Source organism: Engraulis encrasicolus, chromosome 19, assembly GCF_034702125.1.
Source record: "Engraulis encrasicolus isolate BLACKSEA-1 chromosome 19, IST_EnEncr_1.0, whole genome shotgun sequence".
Taxonomy (NCBI): domain Eukaryota; kingdom Metazoa; phylum Chordata; class Actinopteri; order Clupeiformes; family Engraulidae; genus Engraulis; species Engraulis encrasicolus.
The window spans coordinates 16,507,902-16,533,901 of record NC_085875.1 but is presented as its reverse complement, the minus strand read 5'-3'; the positions used below and the strand labels follow the sequence as shown (position 1 = coordinate 16,533,901).

The 26,000-nt window shown below is 40.5% G+C and overlaps 1 protein-coding gene across 1 annotated transcript; it reads right to left on the bottom strand.

Annotated features, from left to right (window-relative positions):
- Window positions 1-832: 832 nt before the first annotated feature.
- LOC134434989 (transmembrane protein 87A-like) lies at window positions 833-24,306 on the bottom strand. The gene is made up of 20 exons (XM_063183702.1): window positions 24,182-24,306; window positions 23,604-23,664; window positions 23,386-23,483; window positions 22,926-23,042; window positions 22,278-22,325; window positions 21,186-21,236; window positions 20,802-20,931; window positions 20,408-20,469; window positions 19,451-19,634; window positions 18,174-18,273; window positions 16,594-16,687; window positions 12,342-12,413; window positions 10,425-10,533; window positions 9,979-10,037; window positions 7,299-7,402; window positions 6,429-6,514; window positions 5,442-5,506; window positions 2,698-2,750; window positions 1,706-1,736; window positions 833-1,389 (listed from the first exon to the last, which is right to left on the bottom strand). The coding sequence occupies exons 1-20, from the start codon at window positions 24,284-24,286 to the stop codon at window positions 1,348-1,350; spliced, it is 1,671 nt and encodes a 556-aa protein (XP_063039772.1). The 5' UTR covers window positions 24,287-24,306; the 3' UTR covers window positions 833-1,347.
- Between the last annotated feature and the right edge of the window lie 1,694 nt (window positions 24,307-26,000).

The window sequence follows — 26,000 nt, the reverse complement described above, 5'->3', positions numbered from 1 at the left end:
TAGCACTTATGTAGCTAACGTTACATCAACCGAGCGTCCAAAGCAAAACTCGTCCATTCCATACACTTTATGTAACTCTAATGCATGTAGCAATTGAAAGTGTAGCTTCATGAAATGTTAATTTTGAGTGCTATGTCACTTGAACTGCGTCCTGTAATGTTAGCTGTTATGCTAGCTGGCTAGCAAGCCAACAACAGTGAGACTACAGTATCAGGAAGCTAATTCCTAGCTTACCTAGCTGCTACTTCTAGAAAACGAACATTGACATGTCTAAGAAAAGTCTCATCCCATCCTTGCATACATAGCCGTCGTCCTGTGTAGCAGGGAAATATTCCGTAAGATGAGTATTTAAAAGTTGTTGTGGGCGCTGCCCTAATCCCATAAAGTCAGCGACTCATCCAGACGCACTAACGTGAAGTGATGTAGCCTTCTGGTGTTGTGACAGGCACGTGATCTCCGCCCATAAACTCACGAGAGACGAATTATGAGTGGTGGAGGTGAGAAGCTTCTCATATTCACACAGTTTTTTTTCTCAAGTAAGGAATAATTTTGCTTGGCATGTTCTACAACACACGGAAACACTAGAACTAAGCCATTTGTTCACAAAGTCGCTAAAATTCCTATTACTGCACCTTGACCAGATTTGTAAACACCTTACCAGCAGCTGTGGTGAGGTCATTCCAATTCAAAAATCATGTGCAATAATAGGCCTACAAAAATGACCGGTAATGTAAATGATAAAAAACTGAGAATAAAAGTAACAGTAAATGAAAAAAAACATAAACACAAAAAATAAAATAAATAAATAAAACAATAATGCAAGTGATTACAGTTTCATACAAACTTTAATTCCCAGCAACAGAAAGTCTCACAAACAGTAGTACTTCAAATCAACCTTTATATCTATACAATACATGATCATACTCTTATCATACATACCCTTCTTCCCATTTAAAACCTTAACAGTGACAAAAATAAATAAGTTAATTGCCTTTTAACAATTCTTATAATATTGCACACAAATGCATGGCCGGAATGGGGGACTTAACTTAGACAACCAGCATACAGGAAACATGATCCATCAACATTGCAGCCCAGTGACAAAGTATAGAAGTTGAGTAAAGAACCGCTTGAGAGAGGATTTTTCAGCAAGTTAATTGGTAGCATTGTCACAGCAGTGTCGTACAACCGTAGGCTACAAGCTGTACAAAATAACATGTCCAAATGTCAATCATGTCCATCAAAACAGTAATATTTATAGGCACCAGGCAGGTCCAGGCCAGACTGTATCTTACTGTATTTGAGCACAGCAGTGTGCTTGTGTGTCATTCAGCTTACTTCCCCCAGCTACTCCATTTTAGATCGTTCCATTTCAGCTTTTTGAATTTCCTACAGTAGAGAGAGAGAGAGAGAGAGAGAGAGAGAGAGAGAGAGAGAGAGAGAGAGAGAGAGAGACAGAGAGAGAGAGAGAGAGAGAGAGAGAGAGAGAGAGAGAGAGATACAAAAGGCAGGAGGAAGAAGAGACAGAAAAAGGTACAAAGTGATTCATAATTTGGTATGGTCTAGCAAGTGCTGTAGCTGCTGTTTCTGCTGTTAAAACACAGCATCTGTGACTGACTGCAGGCTTTTAATAGATGACAATGTGACATACGGTCACGAGAGAGAGAGAGGGGGGGGGGGGTATAAAAGACAAGCACTCCTTTACCTCCTCCTCATCCAGGATGACAGGAAGGGCCCTGTGAAGTGGAAAAGAAGAATCACAATTACACAGGAGCGCCAGAGATTCTTTAAGCATATAGAGATATGCCAACATAATAGGTTTCTATGGGCACCTAACGTGACCAGATTCCGGTCTGCCTAAAAGGGCGTGTCATAATGCTCCTAGCATTGAATAGAACAGTCCTTAGGTCTGCCTAGGTCTGCCTAAAGGGGGATTTCCCCTAGCCTGGTCCTGACCATCCCATAATACTACCATTTCATTCTGTATTCATGGTCTGGCATTTGTTTGCTCTGAAGCGATTGTAGGAAGCAGGAAGTTTGCAATCAGTTATGGTTTGAAATTATTGGACACCTCTCACCCAATCGTTGGCAGTTACTCAACAACATAGCGCACACCAATGGCTCTGGCGCAGATGTGTACGTCATTGTCACGAGCGTCCTCCCCCTTTCGTCCCCACGTGGGGGGCGTATTCGATTATTGGCTGTTTTCTGGAGGGGGCGTTGCGATCAAAATTCTACTGCTCCAGGCACTCCACAGAGAAGCACGGCCAGACTACAGTAGTGGAGCCAATGCTTTGGCGGAAGTACGTAGGATGGCTCGCGAGGCTAGATTTCCCCCCCTCCCCCTTGCAATAATAGAACCCGGAAACAATGGGCCAATGGAACCTCTCTCTCTCTACTCTCTCTGGGAGCGCTTTTCCTAAAGAAGCAGTGATTTTTTGTCATTTTGGTCATGTAAATGATAACATATGAAAAGCAAAAAGCCATATAGAATAACAGAGGTGTTCATATTGAGTTAATGAAAGTAAAAACCTCACAAAGAACCGGATCTACCTGCTTTGAGAGCGAATTATAATCTGTCTGATACAAAGCTGGTTTGATCTCATTTGTGGCAGGATTTTTCTTGACCGGAGATTGACACCTCATCAAAAGCATGAAATGAGTAGTTCTGGTCTAGTAGTATTGTTCATAACTTACACGTCAGCCACAGATATGGGGATGTTCTCCTCAACCCACTTCAGGTCTTCATCCTGTCAAGAAATGATAAAGAGCAATAGCACTATCTGTATTTTAACTAGAGATGCACCGGATCCAAGATCCGGTTCCGGCAGGATAATAGGGTTTTTCACAGGATCCGGGTCCAGCAGAATCTTAAGCAGTGGATCCGGTATCCGGCTGTTACCTAAAAATCAGGATCTGGTGCATCTCTAGCCTAGGCTTTTCAGCCAGTCTTTCACAACCCCAATCGCTGCATGGAGTGAAAGCCCAATGAGTCTAAAAAAATAGTTTGAGCCAACATAATAAAAAGGGCCCACGTGTGCGAGTAGGCTATGTGTTTCAACCCTTTCGTAGGATCCGGTATCCGGTTCCGGATCCGGCAGGATCTTAAGCAGTGGATCCGGTATCCGGCAGGATCCTAAAAATCAGGATCCGGTGCATCTCTAATTTTAACATGAAATATGCTATTGACTTCAGCAGGACAAATGGATGGCCAAAACAATCTAAGTAAATTAACAGTACACTATTTGCTAGAACTTGTTTAAAGATTTTTTTTTTTTTGCTCTTTTACGACTTTATTGATGACAGGACAGTTTGAGAGGTGGACAGGAAGCGAATGGGGATGGGGAGGGGTCGGCAAATGACCCGGGCCGGGAATCGAACCCTGGTCGGCCACATGGCAGACGAGTGCCCAACCGGTTGGCCACGGCAGGGCCTTGCTAGATCTTGTTCAAAATCAGTTAAATCTAATTGACATACTGTAACTCTAGAGCAGCGATTCTCAAAGTGTGGTCGGGGGACCAGTGGTGGTCCGCTCAGGTGGTCCGTACGGGGATTTCTAATTTTCGAAGACAAGCTAGCAGTAGGCTATATTTGTAACATTATTATAAAGAAAAGCATAGCTGAAGTCTTATTTTCATCACAATAACCACATAATACATGTGAGTAAAAAAAAAAGTGATCTGCATTGAAATTAGTAGTGTCAAATTAGCACCCGTCAACTGTCAATTCGGTTGACAGGTGGTGCCTGAACATTTTTGGGGGGACAAAGTGGTCCTCGGTCTGAAAAAGTTTGAGAATTACTGCTCTAGAGCGTTAAGACGTTCACTACTGAAGTCTGCTGTATTAAGTTCACAAGTAGAACCCTGTCTGATTTGGAATAATGTGATACTTTGTGTGGTTTGGAATAATGTGATACAAGTTTGCAGATTCGGTAACACTTTATTTCAATGGTTCACTATTACAGTGGATCTACCACATTAGGTACAATGTAATAACCAGTGTAACAATATGTAATAACAGTGTTGATACCATGTACCAACCCTAACCCTAGATGTAAGTACAAAATTTGTACATCATGTTACACTGGTATTACATGGTATTATTGTTACACTGATTTTTACACTGTACTTAATGCAGTAGATCCACTGTAATAGTGAACCATTAAAATTAAGTTTAACCGTAGATTCTAAATCAAGGTTACTCGTCACTGATAAGTAAGTAGTGTATTGGGAATTAAACATTGCACCAAGCCATTTACATGGTACCAGTCTAGTTGAATAGAAATCTACTGACTACAGTCCTTCAAGATGCTCCAGCATGTATTCACAACTTGATTTGTGTGTGATTTGAAAAAATGTAATGCAAGTTTGCAGATTCTAAATCAAGGTTATATATTACTGGCAAGCACATTAGACAAACCCGTGAGGGTATTCTAGAAAAAACTCACTCCCACTCATGTCATATTGCTTAAATATACTGTACGGCAGACAGGTAACAACACAGGACTAGGGATGCACCGATACCGATACTGGCTCCCGATACTGCTCATTATACTCGTACTCGTACTCGTCAAGCACTTGCCGATACCAGCTACGAGTACTACTATTACTCAAAACAATGCAAAATCTTGTCATGTTCTGTGGACTTGAAATCAGCATGGAAAAAGTGCCACCTCATACATTTACTAACATTTAAATCTACTTGGAAATGGACAATAAAAATATCACAGGTGGAAAAAAACAAGGCCATGCATTTATTTTCATTGTATTTTGGTGGTAAAAGGTATCGGTATCGGTACTCGGTATCGGTAAGTACACACATTAATGTACTCGTACTTGTATCGGTTTTCAAAAAAGTGGTATCGGTGCATCCCTACACAGGACAAAACAAAAAGTCATTGAAATGTTAAAAGGACCACGGATAAGGTTATAAAACGGAATACAAAACATAACATTATACAAACATCGTAAAATAAAACAAAACACCACATCGTAAAATGCATTAAACAACATCAGAGATAAAGTCATGTGATCAGTTGAGGATCTGAGGTAGCCTGGTTCTGACCATCCCATAATACTACCATTTCATTTCATATTTATGGTCTGGCATTTGTTTGCTCAGAAGCGATTGTAGGAAGCAGGAAGTTTGCACTCAGTTATGGTTTGAAATTATTGGACACCTCTCACCCAATCGCTGGCAGTTACACATTGGCCGTTTTCTGGGGGGGCGTTGCGATCAAAATTCTACTGCTCCAGGCACTCCACAGAGAAGCACGGCCAGACTACAGTGGTGGAGCCAATCCTTTGGCGGAAGTACATAGGATGGCTCGCGAGGCTAGATCTGAGGGTCTTTAACAGGGAATGGCACTGGGGACAAATGACAATCTAAATGTGTTGTTTTTTTTGACAGAGGGGAACCTGGAGTGTGAAATGTATCCTCACCTCTTTGCTGAGGAGTTTCTGAGTGTCACTGGCCTCTGGTTTAGTGCCTCTCATCTTCATGCCCTCTGGTGAACGGCAAATAAGAGAAACAAATGTAAACATGAACACAAACATTTGTTAAAAGTAGATATTTTTTTAAATTATATTAATATTTTTTGCTGTTTATTTGCAAAATGAATGCTGCCCAGTGCCCATACACAGATGGCATTTTTCATGAATATTTACGGTACAACCACTTTCGAGTTCTATATTTTCCTTATAGTTTGGATCCGGGATAGAAATAAGCACCCGTCAACCTGCCAATGACGGGTGAATTTGGCCTTTGGCGGGTGAAATGTCAACCCACCCGTCACCTTGACGGGTGACATTTTTCTACAGGCGCCCAGGTTAATGCTGAATTATACACAGCATCGAACATCAAAGGTTTAAGCAAATTGATAATGAAAACAGTTATTGGCATCACAGTAACTGAATTTATGACCTCTGAAACAAGAGTATTTTAGAATCTACCTGCCACAGTGACTGGTGGGGAATTTTTTTAAGTTCCACTCCTGGTTTGGATGTTTACACTCTCTCTCTCTCTCTCACACACACACACACACACACACACACACACACACACACACACACACACACACACACACACACACACACACACACACACACACACACACACGTCACTAGCCCCATGACCCTTGACGACCCCCCCCACCCCCTTTTTTTAGACTTCAACTTCTACTTCGTCTGAGTGTACTGTATGCAGGGTTGCCAGATGAGGCTGATGATTTCCAGCCCAAAAAATGCTCAAAAGCCGCCTAAAAGCACAAAATCCCGCCCAATTCTATTGATTTCTATGGCAAAAATTGTGAGGGTTTTTCTGCTAAATGCCATTTTGTCCCGCACACGGCCATCCAAAGCAGCCCAATTGGGCGGGAAACAGCCCAATCTGGCAACACTGACTGTATGTGAGTGCGTTTAGTGTCTCACCAAAGGCCTTGTTCAGCATGGGCTCCTTGGCCTCCTCCTCCTCCTCCTCCTCATTATCATCGTCGATGAGAGGAGAGTGGGAGAACCTAGAGCACAGCACAACAACAATCACTGGATGACACTTTATTTTATGGAGCCTTTTTTAGTGTAGCTAAATACACCATATTGACATGTAAAATATCAGTGATTTTCAACCTATGGGCCGGGGCCCACTGGTGGGCCCTGAAGGTATACCAAGTGGGCCTTGAAATAATATTCTAAAAATGATAATCACATTTTGGTGTGTGTTGCTGCTGATTTATGTGAGTTTTATTCGTAATCGGGTCAGAGAACATTTGTGACAATTTCGAGTGGGCCCCAAGTTGGAAAAGGTTGGGAACCCCTGTAATATATATTATTCTATGTGCTAACACTGTAGATACCTAACCCTAACCCATGGTACTGTACAAGCACATACTGTTACATGTTATTACATATTTAGTTACACTGTACCTAATTAGTGTACCAGGGACAGTGAAACAAAGTGTAACCTTAGAGTGAGTAACAGAATCACTGTTTTATATCCTTTTACATTATAGGTGACAGATTAAAAATGGGTCTTTTATTATCTAGGTATGTGGAGGAGAATTACACAGCACAGTACACAATTACACAGTACACAGCTGGTGCTGAGACATGTTGAAAACTACAGAACTGTTTTAAGACACCAACAGATTGCGCACGCACGCACGCACGCACACGCACACGCACACGCGCACACGCACACACGCACACGCACGCACGCACACGCACACGCACACACACACACACACACACACGCACACGCACACGCACACGCACACGCACACACGCACGCACACACACACACACCTCTGGCTGTTGACTGAGGGTCGCAGTAGGACCATGATGACGAGCAGGATGGTGGAGAAAAGAAGCCTCCAGAAGGCATCGTCTACCCAGAGATCCCTCCAGCCCTGCCCAACACACACACATTACGGTAATCACACTGCATAACATGTATATTAGGTAGTGGAAGTCAAGAAACAAAAAAGCAGCAACATACAGCTCCAGGCCTTTTTATTAGAATACCATGAAAAAGTTGATTTATTTCCATAATTTCATCAATAATGTTAAACTGTCATGGATTGTAGATTCATGGCCCAGTTTTTTAACTATTCCAATCATTATTTTATTTTTTTTTTTTTATATACGTTGGCCTTCCAGCTCAAAAAACCCATGAATTGGGGAATTCGCATTATTAGAATATTGTTATAAAATCACAATTTTCTTCATCAAAATTCGGGTCACATTAAATCAGTTGAAATTTGGTACTTTCTACATAACATGCAATGGTCAATACTTTGATGGAATTATGGAAATAAATCAACTTTTTCATGGTATTCTAATAAAAAGGCCTGGAGCTGTAGATGCAGTCTTCGTGTACAACAAGGGTAGGAAACCTACAGTACAGGCCAAAAGTATGGACTCACCTTCTCCTTTAATTAATTCTATTTATTTTTGTGGCTTTTTAAAGAACATAATACATTTTCAGAGAGTACATCATTTATGTGCATGAACACATGTATAATGTTTTGCTTAACAAAAAAGGAAAATATGTAAAAAAAATAAAAACAATTATTTAAAAAATATCAAAAAATACCAAACAGTGACGTCAACACAGCAAAACTAAGGGCCCCACATGTTTCAACAAGCTTATTTTTCTGTCTATTTTCAAGTAAAAATACCCTGTCATTCGAGTCCACAAGCAAGCAATACAAGACAGATAATCTTGATCTGATAATAGGTCACTTGGTCAGCATAGCTGGTTATCTAGGTGAAACAGTGATACAAAAAGTAAAAGTGAAAGTGAAAAACCCTGCCACAGATTCCCTCCAACACAGGTTTGACGTCTCCAAGTAACTGGCTGTGACTCAATATCATATCAAGAAAATGTCAGTAAAATGCTTGTATTGGCAAGTGTTTAAAACTATTTTTTAGGTCTCAAAATTCCAGTTCTACAATTCTAGTAAGTTATTGAAGGACTTTAATGTTCAATTAGGATTGACATGACTGACTGGGCATTTTTATTTGAAAATAGACAAAAATAAGCTTATGTGTGAGGCCATCAGTTGTGCCGTGTCGACGTCAGGTGGATAGACAGATGACATTGCTGACAACAGCTAGAATAACATTTTTTCGTAAGTACGTAATTCTCAATGTGTTCAAGCACAGTTTTGATGCCCTGCGTGAAAATACACAATGAAAATCCACGGAAATAAAAAAGAATGCATAAATGAGAAGGTGAGTCCATACTTTTGGCCTGCACTGTATGTCTCGGGGGCCGTTAATGTCCCTTGATGCCATCTTATCCGGCCTCCGATATAATTTTAATGTTATGCAGCTTCACATGAAATATGACATGTTTTGTAAAGGAATCTTAGACATTACGTTTGCAATACAATTAAGTTATATTTCAGGGGAAATAAAGAAGGTGGGCTCTGTTGTAAAGGTGGTCACCTTCAATATAGGCCTCATAGTTCATAGCATGGCCCCTGAAGGACTTTAACAGCCCTTGGAGGAATTTGAAGTGGCCCTTAAAATTCAAAAGGTTCCCCACCCCTGGTGTACAACATATCAAGGGACTAAACTTTCTATGCTAAACCACATCTTTTCATGTGTATCATTTAGTCTATGCACACACTTTCTTCACCCTTGGCTAACACATACAGTACATTTGGCTGATACACAAATATAGAACCACCATGCAGCTGGCGCATGCCAAGAAATATAAAACCTCCACATGCTCCTATACAGTAGTACAACCAACGTCCTTATTTCAACATACTCATACTCACAGGCCTGTACAGTCCACAACATACTCATACTCACAACGTCCTTATTTCAACATACTCATACTCACAGGCCTGTACAGTCCACAACATACTCATACTCACAACGTCCTTATTTCAACATACTCATACTCACTTATAAGTCTAACAGTCCACACCATTCTCATACTCACAGTCTGGCTATTTCAACAAACTCATACTCACAGTCTAACAATCCATAATATAATCATACTCACAGTCTAACAGTCCACACCATTCTCATACTCACAGTCTGGCAATCCACACCATAATCATACTCACAGTCTGGCTATTTCAACAAACTCATACTCATAGTCTAACAGTCCACAACATACTCACAAATCTGACTATTCACAACATACTCACTCACATATCTGACTATTCACAACATACTCACTCACAGGTCTGACAGTCCACAACATACTCATACTTACAAATCTGACTATTCACAACATACTCATACTCACAACGTCCTTATTTCAACATAATCACACTCACTTACAAGTCTGACAACCCACAACATACTCATACTCACAGTCTGGCAGTCCACACCATACTCATAGTCTAACAATCCACACCATACTCATACTCACAGTCTGACAGTCCATAATATAAGCATACTCACAGTCCACAGTCCACAACATACTCACAAATTTGACAATTCACAACATACTCATACTCACAGTCTGACAATCCACGAGCTTGAAGACTTTGGTTGTCCAGATAACAAATACAATGGAGGCTGAAAAAAATACAAATCATTACATTATTACATTACATTACATTACATACATTACATACATTACATTGCATTACATTACATTACATTACATTGCATTACATTACATTACATTACATTACATACCATACATTACATTACATTACATACCATACATTGCATTACAAATCAGTGTCATGAATGATGCAAACAGACAGATAGACACACAAGCAGAAAGGTAGACAGACACATATACACACACACATGCGCGCATACATGCACACACACACACACGCACACACACACACTGGTGAAGAGACAGGCTGATCTGCACAGCTGTCTTCAGACACATCATATTTACGCGCCCACACACACACACACACACACACACACACACACACTTTTACTTACCCAACACGGAGAACATGAGGGTGTTGGTAAAGTGCTGGTAGAGGGACAGCTTCACTAGATTTCTGCGAAGTTTAAGAAGTCTTGTGGTCTGGGACAGACTGATGTAGATGTGCAGATTGTAAGGTTAAGGGAGATAGATAGATAGATAGATAGATTATACTTTATTATCATGCAAGCATGAAAATTGCCTTTGGTCTCACAGGGTAAAAAACAGGATATAAACACGGATAGACACAAATAGACAGAAAACACACATACAAATGCTGCATCCACCCCCCCTCCAACCACCCCTCCCAGCACACACATCATATGCAAGTCAGGCATTAGTTCAAGACCCTATCTCTAGCTATTCCATAGCTTATTGACTAAGGAAATTGCATTTGGAATAAAAGAATGTTTATAAATGAAGAGTTCAGATGCAAAACCCCCTAACTCCATTGCTGAAGACCTGCACTTCTATATTTTTAGAGAACCCCGTTGTTGGTTTGGTTTACATTCATGTACTTGATAATACATATAAATAGTTATATTACATAAATAAAATAAAAAAATATGCAATTTTGATAGCTTTGTATTAAATAAAAATGAATTAAGATTATTTTCTGAAATGGCACTTAGGGGGTTTTGCATCTGAACTCTTCAAATGTTCTTCTTAGCAATGAATGATCTGTAGCGCCTCCCTGAGGGCAGCAGTTCAAACTCAGAGTGAAGAGGATGGATGGGGTCATCTAAAATGCTCGTTGTTTTCCTGTGAACTGCAGTCCTGTGCAGGCAGTCCAGTGGTTAAGGGAGTATGCAGTAAAACAGCATCATTCGGCACAACAGATGTCACCCCTAAAAATCTCCTGTAAACAAGCAAGTTTATGAAGTATACTTGTTCTCATACACAAATAATAAACAAGGCTAACGTGTCATCAGAGGTGGAACGTAACTAAGTATTTTTTACTTTGTTACTGTACTTAAGTAGTTTTTTCTGGAATTTGTACTTACTTGAGTAAAAATAAAAATGCAGACTCTTACTTTTACTCAGTTACATTTTTTGACAATTACTTGAACTTTCTACTCCTTACATTTGTAGAAGAAGACTTAGTTACTAGTTACATTTATCCTAGGTTTTCCTGTTGTGTTTCGTGGATATTTGAGTAGCCTCAGCTGCAGGCAGGGAGGCGGGACCAAGCCCCTCTTCCAAACTGACACCCAGTCAGAAAAGATACTTTAAAAAACATTAACATGACTCCATAGTCATGTTCAATAGAACCGAAAACCGTTGCAGAAACTTTTTCCTATTGGATCAAGTTGACAGACATGGAGAAAGACAGCCATTGCACGAGTAGGCCTACTTGTATTTTTGTACTCAAAAAGTACATTTAAAAGTTAGTACTTAGGACTTTTACTTAAGTACATTTTTGGTGTACAACTTTTACTTTCACTTGAGTAATTTTTTCGCAGGGTACTTCTACTTTTACTTAAGTACACAACTTCAGCACTTCTTCCACCTCTGCGTGTCATACCATAAATCCAGGGAGCCAGGCCAGATTCTGAGTCCAACCTCCTGGATCCTTCCCTATCTCTCTCCCCAGTCCCCACACACAGTTCCTATCAATCTCAAACTGTCCTGTTCTAAATAAAGGCATAAAAGCCTGAAAAAGTAACAAGTAATAAACAACTAGATGAGCAAATATTTATACATCAGTGTTTCTCCCAGAATTTGTGTTAGTCAAGGTGGTAGGGCGTTAAAAATGTATTATTTTGGGTAAGCACCTTTAGAAATTACATTAACAACATGAAATCTTTATCTTTTCAGGGGCCTGTTCAAGGTGGTAGACGTTTCTTGTCAAGGTGGCCGCCTTAGCAATAAAGTGCTGGGGGAAACCCTGTACACGTGTCTGAAGGTCATTCCCGGCCGCCAAAGGATATCCACCACATCACGCAGGAGTCGATGAGGGACAGGCTGATGTTGGCCAACAGCGCCACGGTGCCATAGAAACTCTGCAAAGACAAAAGATTGTGGTAACACTTTATTTTAGGGATACATCTATTAGCACCAGGGCTCCGAACCGGTTCAAGGAACGAAAACGAAAACCGAAAACGAACGAAATGTTAAAGGAACAGACCACCCTTTTTTGATTTTCACATATTTGCTGTATTTCCCAACATTATTCATGAATGTGCATATCATTTTCGTCTCAGTGTTTTCAGTACTTAGATTTATTGGATCAGAATTATTAGCATAGCTTAGCATAATCACTGGAAGTAACTGGTATCTTTAGCATCAAGCCACAAGTGGTCACTGGATGGAATTAAATTGCCGTTTTACACTCTGGTGAATTTTACATTAATTTTAAAATGGTTTATAAGTACATTTGATTGTGTTTTATTTTGTACCATAGACTTGCATTGCTATGCCTAATGTGGCTATACTGTTAAACGGGGCAATGCAAACACATAGACGAAAATTATATGCACATTCATAAATAATGCTTGGAAATACTGCACATATGTGAAAATCAAAAAAGGGTGGTCTGTTCCTTTAAGGAATTTTACAAGGAACGGAAACGGAAACGAAAACGAAATGGTCTTCAAGTGTTCCGGAACAAAAACGTTATTCTGAAATCCACAAACCGGTTAATAACGGTTTTCTTTTCGTTCTCTATATTTCATACAAGTGCACGATTTTGTTTGAGGAGTAACCATGGCGACAAGCAGTCTTTTAGTTCGGCTACTGACGTGTATGAGGGGAAACATGTATACAGCATTTTGCTTCACCTGAGCTCTTGCCGCCGATTGATAAAATATTGAGGAGCATTGGCCAATCAGAGTGCGACTGTGCATTGTATGGAGAAGCTTCCTGGGTAAATTTTAGGATGTGCTTCTCAGATATTTTGATAGGAAACTAGAACTAAACTGTCTGTTCTCCTGGCTTTCTCGTAGTGATTGGAAGTCGGCTCTAATAAAATAAAAGTTGTTGACCACCAATATCAAATACGTTTTTGTAAGAGAAATGACACTTTACCCGCGCTGTTCTTCAGTCTCATTCACGGACAGTAGGCCGCCGCCTACAGAGTTTTATATTGACACCATGGAGAGCAAAAGAGAACATGTCTTGAGATCGGTGTTGGGATTCCTACAGGGACAGAGTATTTGGACCATACAGTCTATGATTTGCAAAGGAATTGGATAGGCGATTTGATGAACCTAATTCGCAGAGTGCTCGTCTCGAGAGGCAACTGGTGGGTAAGTCATAGCTTTACTACTTGTAATGGCACCGCCGAGTGCCTCGATGTTCAATGCGGTTATGGCAAATTATGTTGTCGTAAAGTTACTGAAGTGCGTTTGTTGTGCGCAGTGTATCCCACTGTCGGTTGTAGAGAAGAGAGGTGAGCGCTGGTGTTTTATGTGCTGTAATCAAGGACGTCTTATTTATCTGTTGTTGTGGTCAATGCGGGATAAAGTCATTCGTGGCAGATGGACAGACGCTAGCTGACGTTAGCTGACGCGCTCAATGTTTCGATGGTTTCCTCAGTAGCCTATTGCGCAATATTTCCTGGCTGTCATCACGAATAACACTAGGTCGCGTGTGACAACAAGCAGGGATAGAGAAAGACAGCGCATTTGTTGTTGTTTAAGTTATTATTCTCTTCTGTCGTGCAGAGGGCTGGGCTGATGGGATGGACTACGTGGAAACTCTTACTATTTTGTGACGCTTGTCTGTTAGGCTACAAAAGGTCTCCGGTTTTGTGGTGATGGACTTGCACTGGAATGGTTGGTAGCCGATATCTGAGAGCATATCCGAGGTTTCAGACTATGCAACCTGTCCCTTCTCTAGAACTAGTGACCCCTTGCATCGTGCACATCTCAAAACAGTTTGGGATTTTTTTTGTGGAGCAAACTGCGTCCCTTTTACTTACACGTTTCACTTGCTGCAAACCTCATCATGGCCTAGAGCTAGGCAAGAACTGAAATCCATGCCTATCGACACCTTATTATGCTGACGTTTACCTGCGCTATTCCAGAGATTTTTTTAGGAACTCTCTCCGGCTATTTTTTAAAACTCTCTCTGCCTATTCTGTATTGTGCCTCCCTAATCAACATCCACCCACCGCTACTGGGCTGGCATAGGCTACTTTTGATAAGAATTATAGGCATCCGGTTAAATCTGCCAGGATGGATAGCCCATCTGAGTGTTTTTGGGTGTGTTATTATTTTTGAGAATACCTGTGTAAATCAAGGGGAAATAATGAGTACGTCTATTCTAAGATAAAGTCCACGAAAATAGACTTAATATTGCCGTTAAACACTGCAGGAACGTTAAGAACGAACGTTATTTTTCGTTCCGAACCGGTTCAGGAACGATATTTTTGTGGGGGAACGATTGCAGGAACGAAAACGTTAAACTGAAACTTGCCTGAACCGTTCGGAACGGAACGTTTGAAAAATAATTTCGTTTTCAAGCCCTGATTAGCACTAATACATACAATGTTAATGCCTGCATAAGTAACTTGTAAGGCATGTACAAAGCAAAATCAAACATTTGTTAGGCATGTATTCGCCAATGTCTTGTTCATGCACAATAAGGGATGTATTACCAATTTAACCTTAGTAAGGACCTAGTAGGCCTTAGCGTTTGCTTAGTACATGCCTTACAAGTTACTTATGCAGGCATTAACATTGTATGTATTAGTGCTTATAGATGTGTCCCTAAAATAAAGTGTTACCAAGATGGTTATTAAACCTGTACGATGGAGGAGCCACATGTAAAAAAGATTGTCATTTTCTTTGATGTTAGAAAAGTATCCGGATCACTTTCTTTTACAGTTCTGAATTACAAGGTACTTATGCAGGCATTAACATTGTATGTATTAGTGCTTATAGATGTATCCCTAAAATAAAGTGTTACCAAGATGGTACACACAGATGCAGGTACTGTTTGATCCTGCAAATAGAGACGTTAGAGCTGTATCTGACCACTCGTACTCGACAGACAAATGCAGGTGCAGTGGAACAGATAGAGGTCACACCGCTGCCGCATTTCACTGAGGTGAATGTAATAATGCAGGAATGCAAGAAAAAATCAAAGGGGGAGGTAGCATTCAAATACATTCATGGTGAGGCAAGTGGAGATAGGTCAGCTGCAGTACCGTATGTGACTAAGATTGATGTGGTAATGCAGTAAAGTAATTACGGATCAAAAAGGGAAGGTAACGCCCAAATACAGTTATGGTGAGACAGGGCCCTGTTCCTTGTGACTATATGATGCTTGTTTTTTGGTCTAAACCTTCTGATTCTTGTAGATTTTATGCCTCTTTGATACTTAATTTATGCTATTGTCTCCTTTATTTCAGCTTTATTTTATTTTATCTCTCTTATCTATTTTATCATTTTCTCTTCTCTTTTACTTCATTTCATTATTTTTTTGTTTTTAACATTGTTGTCAATCTAACTGTTAGGCACATTGAGCGCCATGTCCTGTATGCGTTGTGCTATACAAATACAGTTATTATTACAGCTCCCTAGTGTAAACTTAAACTGGTTACACCACACTCAGTCACAACTACAAGGTGCAAGACATGACTAAAAAAATGTGAAAACAGAAGCCAAAATGTCTGCACACTTACATCATTTTCCGTTTTTCATTGCCAAGCTTTCAATCTCAAAGACCAACTTTGGTAAGACAAAACAGAAAAGGATTTACTGTAAGTGTGCAGACTTTTTGGCTTTACTTTAGAGCCCCCCAGATAATCTCAACATTAAATCGCTGCCAGACATTGTAGACATTTTCTTTTGTTCACACACAGCATGTAAAGACTAGCCAAGTACTAGACCAAGAATATGTTTTATTTACCAGGCAGGTTTGTCTAGCCTCGCACTATAGGGGATAATCATAGCTGGGCCATGAATCTGGCCTGGTTCTGACCCCCTCTGTGTAGTTTTGAGTTCATGTAGCGGGTCATGGGCTTAGCATGGTGACAACGCAACCTGAACGCCAACCGTTGGGTCCACAGCTCTGCCAATGGTGCGAACCCAGACTATTCATTTCATGCTATAGTCTGGCTTGTCAGGGAATGTGAAAACATTTTTTTTTCTGTAGGGATACATACCTATTATTATTATCTCCTTTAACACTGAATAAATAACACATTGTCAGGATTTAAAAGGAGCAGTGACCCACCCCTGTGACTCTAAGTACGCCCTCTACTGACGAGAAGAGGAGGTACAGCAGGCCCACAGCCACCAGGCGATGCACGGTGGTCCCCAACCGAGGCCTAAGGAACACAAACACAAAATATGAAAACTCTACTAATCTAGTAATGTGGCGATTTGATTTCAATTCCATAATAAAAACAGGACACCATGTGAAATACCTTTCACACATGATTAAAAGATACATAAATCCAATGAGCAATTATCGGTGAGGGGGATATTTCCAATATCTAAAATCATTAAAACATACACATGGTGACATTTGAAACAACGTAATTCCATGCATCCCTTCCACTTCCCTGTATCCCACAGACATAACAACAAACATCATTGATCTGCTACAGAGACTGTTAAAGTGATACTGTCCCATTTTTGGAAATAAGCTTATTTTACACCTCCCCTTGAGTTAAATAATAGGTTTTTACCGTTTTCCTGTACTTTCAACAGTTCTCTGGCTATGGCAGTGCAAGTCTTACCCCCATGCTAGCAGTTAACATTGAGTCCTATGAGACCAGCTCACGGCTAATTGGTCTCATAGGACTCAATGGGTCTTTCTCAAAGCCTAGGCCAGTGTCCTTCCAAGTGTATCAGCCTAATTAGTCATGCCCAGTGATTGGATACTTTTTGGTGAACTCTACAGAATATCCAATCACTGGGTGTGACTAATAAAGGGTATCCAATCACTGGGCGTGACTAATTAGGCTGATACACTTGGAAGGACACTGGCCTAGGCTTTGAGAAAGACCCAGTGTTAAAGGAGAAGTCCACTTTTTGAACATTAAGGCCATTTTCTGAGTGGTCTGCAATGTTTTAGAGTCCCCCTCACCGTTTATTTCATGTTTGCTGCAGTCTCTGTTATTTGGCTGATTTGGATTTGATCTCAACCAGCTTTAGAATGGCCGTCTATGAGCACCTGCAACTCTGTTCTTAAAATCACCTTAAACATTTGTTTTCGAAAGTCTACAGCTCGCAAAGTGGTTAGGGGTGTTCACTAGCAGTCCCTAACAAGTTTCAAGGCGAAATATGCCTTCTGTCAAGTGAAAGTGAAACTTAATTTACAAATTGCTACATAAAACACACATAAAACAGGACAGATGCCATATTTCTCTACAAAAATTGTTAAGGAACACCAGTGAATACTGCTGAACACTTGGTGAGTTGCATATTCTTGAAAACAAATGTTAAAGGTGATTTTAAGAACAAACTTGCAGGTGCCCATAGACGGCCATTCTAAAGCTGGTTGAGATCAAATCCAAATCAGCCAAATAACAGAGACTGCAACAAACATGAGATAGACGGCGAGGGGAACTCTAAAACATTGCAGACCACTCAGAAAATGGCCTTAATGTTAAAAAAACTGGACTTCTCCTTTAACTGTTAGTTTGGAGGTAAAATGTGCACTGCCATAACTAGAAAACAGATGGAAGTACAGGAGGAAGGAAAGAGCCTATTATTTAACTCAAGGGAAGGTGTAAAATAAGCTTATTTCCAAAAATGGGACAGTATCACTTTAAGTTGAAAGTGCATTTCTGTTGCAGAGAAACTCACCTGACGATGCCATAGCCCAGACTAACGATCAGCATTAGGATCCGGGCCAGAGACCTCTTCAGTGCAGACAGCAGCTCAGCAAATATAACATTGCCCTGAACTACAGGGCAAAAATGGAAGCCTGGTTAGACTGCTGGTAGCATTCAAGCTGTAGAAAATGGAAGAACTGGAACGTGTGTTAATTACTTAGGACGATATTTATGTAGTAGAAATGAACTGTGACTACTTTTTTTTTTTGTTACTAAAAGGTTGCGAATCATCTTCACAAATTTAGCCATGTATTATGTTTGGAAATGAAGAGTTTTGCTGCAAAACGACATATCCACCATTTATGTTTTTTGCATTTTATTATTGGAAATACCTATCATCCACCTATCATCTGTGTCTTGAAATGATTACTATTGATTTTATACTGTACATGGCTATGGATAAAGTGCCAGCCCAATTCCAAAGAAACATAAACATCAACCAATAAGAAGTTTAAATCAGGTCTAATTATCTGTGCTATGTACACATAATTAATTCATATCAGTTATTTATTTTATGATCCGAGACAGTGGCTTTCACCTGTGATTTAAACACCAGTAACCTGAAGAGAAAAGGCAGTTTCAGAGAGGATCTATGGGTAGTATGAGAGAGGAATCTTGCGACTTTTTCCGGATGGTACTGTCCACTAAGTGGCGCCATCCAGACAGTGCAGAGGAGCGCAGAGGCTGTTAGAATGAATGGGGGTCCCATGGAGCTCAACCACAGATGCTGCCATTGCTTTGGGAGAGAATTGGTATCATCGTTTCATTTTATTTTTCCCAAAGGCAGGATAAATTATCCTTTCAAACAGCACTTAGTTTGAATGTTTAAACTCGCTGGATCTTTGTAAAATACGTCTTTATTGTCAATATGACGTCACGAGTGGCTTCACACACTGCGTTTGGATTGGTCGGCCGGCTGCATTGCTGTGATCACGACGGCCGTAAAGCAATTTTGTTAGCAAGATGCTAGCGGAGCCTGACTCATAAATGCCAAAGCTGTAAGAAATCAGAAGGACATAACTCCCAGGTTATTGTACATTTGATTTACGTAAATCAACATTGGCTTCTCAGAACTTACAGTAATATTGTCAAGTTTCAGCCGACAGCGAGCACAATTGTCAGTTATTAGCCCCAGCCTTATGGCCTCTGCTGTCTCGACAGCGCTCCCTAGGTGAACTGCAGGCACGGGTTGGAGGGCAAGATTGGACACTGTATGTAAACCCACTGTGGCATTTTGGACTAACTCACCGTAATCGCCATTGTAACGGATGCTCTGGTATTCCGAGTAGAACACTGCCTTCTCCAGCATTCCCAGGAAGATGACCGCCCCAATCCAGAACTGGATCCGAAGGAGGTCCTTCCAGTAGCAGACGCACCACAGCAGCCACAGCACTCCGAAGAAGACGTACATGATGCACATGACCATGTAGAACTACAAAAAAAAAAAAAAAGGGGGGGGTGGGGGGGGGGGGGGGTATGCGGGGAGCATAACACATCCACATTGACATTTTCATTTATGACCACAACATAGTGGAATATGAATACAACTTTGCCAAATGATCCAGCTCTAATGGCATTTCTACATGTCAAACGTCAAAATTGTAAGTGTGTATAATGTTAAGTGGACATTATCTCCATGGTGTGTTTGTTTCCAGAATAAAAAAAAACTTGTTAATAATGGTCATTCTCACTGATAAATCAAGAGATATGTCTAATTTCGGGGAGCGGGGCTAATAATATCGTCCTCAACTGTGAAGTGGTATTAAAGGGGTATGCCACTATTTTGGGGCTTAATACAGTTCGTTGGCCGGGGTTTATAAAAATGGCAAAGTGTCTTATTTTTCATGTTAAGCGTTGTCCCGCCTCAAGACAAGTCAAAAGAGGGACCATGTCGCCAAGCCAGCGAAAGTCAATGTATCCGTGCAGCATGCTACAATGCTATATGGATCCATTGACTTTCACTAGCTAAGCGACATATTCCCGCTTTTAACTTGTCTTAAAGCAAGACAACGCTTAACATGAAAAATAAGACACTTAACCACTTTTATAAACCCCAGCCAACGATTTTAACTGTATTAAGCCCCAAAATAGTGGCATACCCCTTTAACATGAAAAATAAGACACTTTACCACCTTTACAAACCCCAGCCAACGGTCTTAACTGTATTAAGCCCAAAAATAGTGGCATACCCCTTTAATAGCTTACCATCATCAGGGGCCAGTCAGCTGGTGACAAGTATCCACGAGGACCCTTCATCTCCACCATCACTGGAGAAAAAACAGGATGTCGGTTTTATTGCCTCAGTTTAAACTGTTAGTTTTCAAAAAAGGGGTAACACTTTATAATAATGTTTGCTTATAAAGTATTAATAACACTTAGTAAATAATGAACAAATGATGAACAAAAGATTAACAAATGTTTGTAAATGACTGGGAAATGTTATGTGAATATTTTATATTTATCAAACATTTACAATTTGTTTGTTAATGAATAGAAAAAAAACTCTGTTAAAAGGTTAGTAAAAATCAACTTTAAACATATTGAGAGAAGCACAGATCTACAGTATGATGAAAAGAGGCTCTTTCCTTCCTATACTGACTTGTGAAGGATGGTCCACTAGGATTGTTGCTGGTCCTCTCCTCCTCGCCTCCATCCCGGTGGCCCATGTCCACCTTCACCATGAAGAGGTACGGCCTGTCTGACCACGCTTTGGCCACCGCGCCAACCATCTGCAGCATAGGATACAAGGCTCACTTAGCACTTACTATGAATAGCAATATATTGCAGTTTAAGTTCATCCTGTGCTGTGTTGTAGGGCTTTTTTTCCCATTAAAGACATAAATCGATTTATAATTCATAACAAAAGTTCATGCAACTTAATTAATGCTAACGTTGTTAGCGAAAGATAGTTTTTTTCTCAAAAAAAAATAATTAACCTTAATTCGAGGCAATTCAAAATTTAAATAAAAAAGTAAAATCTCACCGGCTTGTCCTCAAAGGGGCTTGTCCCGCTCTGATTAAGACTGTCCTCAGTCTGTGGAGAAAACAACGTCAAGCTTCACATGCATGTCATACCTCTGCACAAATGTTATAACAACAGCCTAAAACAACCAATAAGCAAAGCTTTTATATACGGTATTGGTGGTTTACATATACAGTATGAGGAGCTTCTTTTGAAGTACAGCGCTGCCAGTTAGTATTGGCACCCTTTAATTTTATTTACAAAGTGTGCAATATATCCAGAAATAAATGGAAATATACACAACTTTTACCATCAGGATCTTTTTATATTAGTATTAACCACAAGCTATCTATAGAAAAATCATGGTTGACCTTATTATTTGTTGTCTGGAGATATGTCCCATAATGTACTTAAACTTCAAGGGTGCCAATAGTAACTGGCGGCACTGTACCAATTCATATTTAGTTAGTCTGACTGTGGGCTAGATACAGTAGTTCTTAACCTGGGGTGCGCCAGACATTATAGGGGGTGCGCTGCATGTTGTTTGTGTTGAGGTTGTGACTAAAATCCTGCTTGGAAACATTATAATTAGGCCAAATCTTAACCACATTAAAACATGTTTTGGTCCCCATTTAAAGTTTTCAATAATATCTCAAGCAAAAATCATTGTAATACATTACTAAAATTTTTTTTTAGTGCTTGTACACGTTATACATGTTGGGTTGTGGGTGCGCGGCTAGTCTTGTGAACAGGTAAGGGGGTGCGCTGAGAGAAAAAGGTTAAGAACCACTGGGCTAGAAAAACAACATGGCTCTTCAAATCAATTATTTAAGTTATAATGCATGACATTTGCGGGAGGAGAGAAGTGCCGCACACTCCCGAGTTGCATAAACAAGTTTTTAATGCGACACGTGACCTGAGGAAGGCCGACAGGCCGAAACGTTGTCACATTAAAAACTTGTTCATGCAACTTGCAAGTGTTTTACTGGTTGCCAGCACCTCCTTTTCTGGTGTGCGCTTTGCAACTCCACTCATAATGCATGACATTATAATATTACGTCACAAATAGTCCCAAGAAGCATGAACTCTCAATATAATTTAAAGAGGACTCACCATAGATCTTACAAGTGGATGGACCGGAGCAAACTCTTTGTAGTAGGCCTGAGGAAAACAAGGGCAAAAAATAAAAGCTGTCAGCAATGACAGCCAAAGGTGTAGGTTTGGCTCGAAAAGTGGTGGGGCATTTTAATGGCAAATTGTCCAGTTATGCTGTTTTGGCATTATATTTGTGAAACAGTGGTGGGAACAAGCTAGGTTTATCTGAAAAGTGGTATGGACATGTCCCCACCACCCCCCCCTAAAATTACGCCCATGATGACAGCAATGGCTTCTAGTACATGTGTACATGATGCAGTGTCATGATGGAAGCCATGATGTGGCAACAGTGGTATGCTATGCTTTTTCCTTTTCTCTCAACCTTTCTTGCGGATTAGGGCTTATTTAGTGCAATCATCTGTCTAGCTAGTGGCTGGCTTTACGCAATGCCTTCTAGACTTCCTGACTTGATGTGGTGACTTTTTTACATGTTGTGACACACATCCATACGCCCTTGTATTTGTATCATATGTGTGGGTCAGGTGCAGTGTAGCACAGTGATGTTTGGCCTGAAGTGCCTATGGTTCAAATCAAGAACACTTTGCTTTAAGCCAGTCGTCTGACGGACAGTCATACGATTTCATGCACCACTTTTCTTCCTCTTACTTGTGGAGTGAAGAGGGCCGAGCAGTTGTCAAAGAAGATGAAGCTCTGACTGTAGTGTCCACTCCAGCCATCATTCAGCATATCAGGCCTGCCGAACAAACTCTCAGCCTTCAAGTCCTGCAGAGGAGTGGAGGGGGGTCGCATTTGTCAATTTAGGTAGTCATTTATAGCCTAATTATCATAGACTGCAATCACGATTCGAAGCAACGCCGCCGAAGGTGTTGCATCACTAGGAGGGCGCAGCCTGGCTAAGTTATTTAGGTGTTCGAGGCTAAAGACACAGACTGTTATAAGTAATGTATTATTTATTATTAATTACACATGTATAATTGTAAATTATACACTCTGTCACATGCTTAGTGTTATGAGGTTAGGATTTTAAAAATAAAATGAGCAATGAATGCTATCTGAGCCCCCTATCCATTAACCACATATTTCACAAGGGACTTGCATTACTCACAGGGGTGTTGAAAACTTCATTGAAACAAACAGAGGAGCGGAGATACCAGGAAATGTTGAATGTCATGTGGTCATCACATGATAGCTCATCACCTTTAACTAAACACAAAGCAATATAAGGTACATGCAGTGTTTTGATCATGATTAGTGGACATAGTCGATTATGTAGATTATTGCAAAATATGACAACAACCCACCAACCCACTCATCCTGACTCACATTTCAGGAAGATTGTTGTGTTGGCAAACAGGGTTTTCCTGAAGACAGCCGAGTTTTGCTTCTGCAAGCAAGCAGACATGGTGAGGAGTTAACTAAGTAAACAACATTAGGCTACTAGGAGGCAGCCTGGGCAATGCAAATATGGACTCCCCCTCTCACTTCCTGGACAGGAATATTCTGGAGTTGAATACATAAACCAAAGCAGAGGCACCCATCTCCCCATGATACAAGAGACATTATCAGTTTACAAGCATGCTGTGGAGCCTGCAACTCAAGGATCTAGTAGTTAAGATCTTCACCACCATCACCACCATTTATCATCTCCTTTGCATGTCAGGCATGCATACTGCGTTCGATTATTATGAGCTGGATAACAATAGCATACCAAAAATCAGGTGTTAAGCATTAACCATTCTTCCAAACTATGCACACAATGATACCACACGATATACATTTTGTATTGCCCACCGAGTGCGGATGCTTGCATTCAGCAAACAAACCCGGAATCTAGCCAAACATTCCACAACACGACATGACAATGGAATCAAAATCCATTTCACGTGGAGCTACAGACTTACCCCATTTATCTCTATATTCCATAAGGAAATTTCTGCACCAAAACCGCCAGGAATATGTGAAATTAAGTAGAAAAAAAATGACAGGTATGCAGTGACATATGGCATTTTGACTTTACACAAATCAGTTCCGGGTACTGCCACTGCTCATCACTAGGGGGCGTCTTTCTGTCATATTCCAAACAGTAACAGCTCACCATGTCTAAAAGACACGCATCTATTGAAATTGGGCAAATTTTAGATATTTGGCTTTAAAACTATTCCGACAGCACACCGTTTTTCCAGAGGTGAGAAATCTACTAGCTTTTCGAGTAATACACTCAGCTACTACAAACAAACAGTTCTACCAGAGACGATCTATATGCATCTATATGATCTATATTAGAATAGAGAATTTTTGCAATTCTATTGCTCATTAAAAAACGTTTTACTGCCGCCTCGTGTTTTGGAATGGGAAAAGTAAAAGGTCACTGTCTTATTTCTTGGGTCTGTTGAAAACCAGCATAAAATAAAATAAAATAAAGTAAAGTAAAGGAAAAGAAAAGAAAATAGGCTAAGATATTATATTTACATTTTTAAAAATGTGATTTGTATCATAGTCACTTATAATCCAAAAGACAACTGACCCAGGCCTTGATAAAGCTGCCAGGGGGCCCACTTGCACCTGCCCACTAATGGAATGATGTTAGTTACCGGACCGGTAGATGTTAGATGTTCAACTCAAAGGGAATTATACAAGTTGTAGGGAACATTACATTACATTTAGTGTAACTGATGCTTTTTTCCAAAGCAACTTACAGCTATTTACAGCCTTACAGGGTAGCCTATTGGTTTCAGTCCCTGGAACAATATGGGGTTAGGTGCTTCTCTCCACTGCACCTCAGCCATGGAGTGCGGTATAGGACGTGGAAGGGAGAGATTTAAACCTGCAACCTTTTGATCTAAATCCCATCTCCTGAACCATTAGACCACAGCTGCCCATAATAGGCTACTTTTTAAAAAAATGTTTACACAATAGCTGCCCCTTTACCAGAGCCGGTTTAAGATTGCCTGGGGCCCCTAGGCTAAATGTTTCTGTAAGGGCCGCCTGGATGATACATTTTGTCACAAATTTACATAGACAATGTCGCAATTATGAGGTAGGAATTAAGGACAACGTGTCTACCAACTGTACTCAACATGACAGATGATTCTTTCCATATTCCATCTCCATCTTCAATTTCCAGATTCAATTATGGCCAATTAGGGGCCCCTGGTGGGGGGGCCTAGGCTGCAGTCGCATCTAGCCTGTGTGTTAATCCGGACCTGCCCTATTGTTCTGGTCTCACAGTTGTCCTAGTAACTGCTATCCAGACAGCAAAACAATTCCAGAAAAACACTTGCGACACCGAGGGTGAAGTTTGGTCGTTTATGGAGATTGTGAAACTGAAAAAACATACAAATTCATTCGTATAGATCTACTGCCATCTCTTGTGTTGACATGAATATAGAATCAAATAACAGTTACATAGGCTATACATGGCATTGTCAATATGAATCTCATTGTCAATATGAAAAGCTAACATAAATTCATTGAGAGTAAAAGGACAAAATTAAGAAGCTGGTGTACAGATATAACATCACTACTACTACTACTAGACCTGTCTGCAGCCTTTGACACAGTCAACCACAAGATCCTCCTGAGGATACTCAGAGCCATGGGAATCACAGGCGTTGTCCACTCATGGTTCAACTCCTACCTCTCTGGACGCACCTTCAGTGTGTCATGGCAAGGGAAGCTGTCTACGACTCACACCCTCTCCACAGGCGTACCCCAAGGATC